Genomic DNA, 3,116 nt, shown 5'->3' with positions numbered 1-3,116 from the left:
ATTTTCTATGTGGCCTTTGCTCCCACACCTTGGGAGTGCTGAACAAGCTGTGTAAAATGCTGCAGTCAAGATGCTCCTGATGCTGAAGATCCCAGGAGGCATTATGAGATCTGCCATTTTCACTTTTTAACTGTGTCATTGCAGACATAATCCAGAATTTTTGATGTTTATTATTTTAACAAGAATAGTGCTAATAAACTGCCCTCTTGTTAGTTTTTGCCTGAGAAATGCACATAAAACTATGGTAAAGATTAAAATTGAAAGCCAGGAAAAATGCATTCCACAAGGGTGACTCGTAAAAGACCTTATGAAAATAGTGTTCAGATACCAGAGATTTTTTTTTTAATCAAAACTGAAACGGTTTTGCAGGTTCTCTGCCCAGGAGATAATTTTTAATTTTTACTAATAATGATTTACATCAGATGATGAAAAATATGGTTCCACACTCCATTGCAGCTCATTTGTTTCCTAACTATAAACAAAAATAAATTAACAAAAATCTCCATGTGCCTGTTTTTCCTAGCTGGCTTTATGCTTTAAAAAGGAAAAAACCTCTGACTGACTTAACCTAAGCACCCAGTGTTTGCAGTGGCTACTTTCCAATGCTGAGTGTGAAGATGATTCGGCCCAGGAAGCGGTCGCTGTTAACGTCGTTGATAATACCTTTGCCATTCAGACTGCACTGAATAGGGACCAAATAATTCTTCTTCACATCTGCAAAGTGCATAGCCACCAGCGGGGATGTATAGTTGACCTGAAAAGAAGGGAGATTTAAGTGAAATTTTTGAGGGAGCAGAAAAGCAGACAGTGCTTTCAAGTTCAGTAAAAATCTAGTAATTGGTTCATGGTTCCCAGGCGTCTGTTTGCCTGATGTCCATCACGGTCCCTCAGGATGCTGAAGCTGAGCTGTTCTATGCCTCAGAGGGACAGGATCACATTGGAGTTTTGCAATGCACTGTGCCTCTTGGGTTGATTACCCAGAACAAGTAACACCAGATAATGGGACTCTCAAATACTTTCTACTGTTCTAAAAACCAAACTAAGGCTTGTAATAAGAAGCCCATGGTGTTCCTTGGATCTGTGTGCTCAAAGGCCATGCAGACTTGGCATCTGGGGCTGTTACTCATCCTCAGCCAGCAGCAGGATGACAAGAGGAGTCTAGTGCCTGCCTCAGCTTCCACTTCAGCTTTTGTTGTGAAGGTGTGTTACCTCCTAACGCTGTGCAGCCCAGCGCAGAACAAAGCATGGTCAGAAACAGCCAGCGATGTTGGCCTGCTCTGTTTTGTCATAGCTTTGACAGAAGCCCCATCCTTTTCCTCTTTTGTCACCTAACCGCTGACTTCCATAACACCCTGGGAAAATGCTGGTGTCGAGATCTTCTCTGACAGTTGGCAAAGCCAGTTTTAGTCTCCAGATGATGAATGTAACCATTTCCATTGCTGGCAAGGGGGAACCAGAGTCCCCAAGGATTTCCCACAGTTTGTCAGAGACAGAAATAGAGCGCTGTAATCCCAGTGCCCATGGCCTCCCTCCTGCCTGCATCTGCCCAAAATAGCCAGAAAGCACATCTGTGCTCTGTGCAGCAGCTCCTGCCCTCTCCTTCCCAAGGAGACGTTGCACAGATGCCAGGGTCCTTACTCACGTGAGTGATCTTGCCATAGTAGGGATAATACATGAGATCAAACGTCCCGTTTCCAGGGTAGAAGTCCACTGCTCTGAGATCGCTCTCATTGCCTTTCTGTGATTGGAAAAGAAATAAAGGTACACACAGAGCAATGGGACACAAAATGCAGCTCCCTTCAGAGTAAGGTGATGGAGCTTTAGTACAGACAAGTCTTGCAAATCCACGTCAGGGCTCAGCTGTGCCTGCCCGCAGTGTGTGTGCTGTGAGAGCCCACTGCTGCTGCTGGGGGCCAGAGCGTAAGGCTGATATGAAGATATGGGCAAGAGTTACAGAATGTGCTGCCAGTGATCCCTCCCTGCACTCCCCTACTCCTTGGTTGCTCTCTGAGGGTATGATCCAGCTGCTGCCTGGGCAGTGGCAGCCCTTCCTTCTCCCCACTGCTGCTGCCTTGCAGGGGCTCCCCAGGAGCAAGGGTCCTGCGCAGCAGGTGGGGATGGATGTGAGCAGCTCCTCCCTCTTCCCCCAGCTCCAGGCTGTAGCTGGCACCCTGGCACCCAGCCCTGCGGGGCTGAGCAGAGCATTGCCAGTGAGGCTGGCAGGAGCCCGCAGCACTTGGAGGGGGAGGGACAGGGTTGGAATCAGGAGACTGGTGGCCTCCATTGGCCTCAGCAGACCGGCCCCTACTTGTGCCCAGAGGCATCAGCAGCACTGGGTCCTGTGAGTCTTTGGGGCTAAAATGAGATCTGATATTGATGGGGTCCATCAGAGGGAGACGTTTGGCCTCCTACATGCCACGCTGCCCAGCACAAAGGAAAGCAGTACCTGCACTTTGCAGTCCACGCTCACCGGGACCCCAGCACCAGGGCGGTAGCCTATGATCTGCAAAAGCAAAAGACATTCATGCTTGTATGAAACACAGTGCCAAGTGTGAGCTGCCTCCCCTCTCCAGGGCTTCAGCTCCTCCCAATGACAGTGGTGTTGCCCAGGACAAGGGCTGTGTGTCCCCAGAAGCAGGGTCTGCTGCCCAGTGCCGTGCAGCCTGCCCGTGCCCAAGAGTAGAGGCAGAGCAGAGCACCCAGAGAGCCCAGAATCTCTGGAGCAACACAGCCACTTCCCCATGCAGCTCACACACCCGCTGCAGTTACTTTTCCAGCAGCATGTGCTGAGCCTCCATGCTATTAGAAGATGTTGAATAAACTTAATTCTATGAAAATTCCAATTATAAAGAGACTGGGGTCTGAGGTGTAGCCCTAAAGCTCAGTTCCCCCCACACAGGGCCCTGGCACAAGAGCATCCAAGTGCTCAGACCTCAGCAAATCAAATCGAGCAAGTTTTGCAGTGTTTCTTTTTTATGTTTTCTAGTGGGTATGAGCCAGCAGGTTTTGGGAATCTGGCTCCCATTTTTCCTGGGCCTGAGAAGTGGAGCATTTTCAGTCCCTGCATGTTCTTTATCACTGGGAGGCACTGAAGGAAGGGTTTGAGATGGGCTTTA

The 3,116-nt window shown here is 49.0% G+C and overlaps 1 protein-coding gene across 1 annotated transcript in view; it reads right to left on the bottom strand.

Annotated features, from left to right (window-relative positions):
* Positions 1-592: 592 nt before the first annotated feature.
* ATP1B4 (ATPase Na+/K+ transporting family member beta 4) overlaps positions 593-3,116 on the bottom strand; it is a gene marked incomplete at its 5' end in the record, with an annotated part of 6,242 nt that continues 3,718 nt past the window's right edge. Inside the window, 3 exons of the mRNA XM_010173301.1 lie at positions 593-754; positions 1,643-1,738; positions 2,447-2,514. Coding sequence (XP_010171603.1) covers positions 593-754; positions 1,643-1,738; positions 2,447-2,514 — 326 coding nt within the window. The remainder of the gene's footprint in view (positions 755-1,642; positions 1,739-2,446; positions 2,515-3,116) is intronic.

Source organism: Antrostomus carolinensis, unplaced genomic scaffold (genome assembly GCF_000700745.2).
Source record: "Antrostomus carolinensis isolate BGI_N321 unplaced genomic scaffold, ASM70074v2 scaffold48098, whole genome shotgun sequence".
NCBI lineage: Eukaryota > Metazoa > Chordata > Aves > Caprimulgiformes > Caprimulgidae > Antrostomus > Antrostomus carolinensis.
This window is presented reverse-complemented; position numbering and strand designations above follow the sequence as displayed.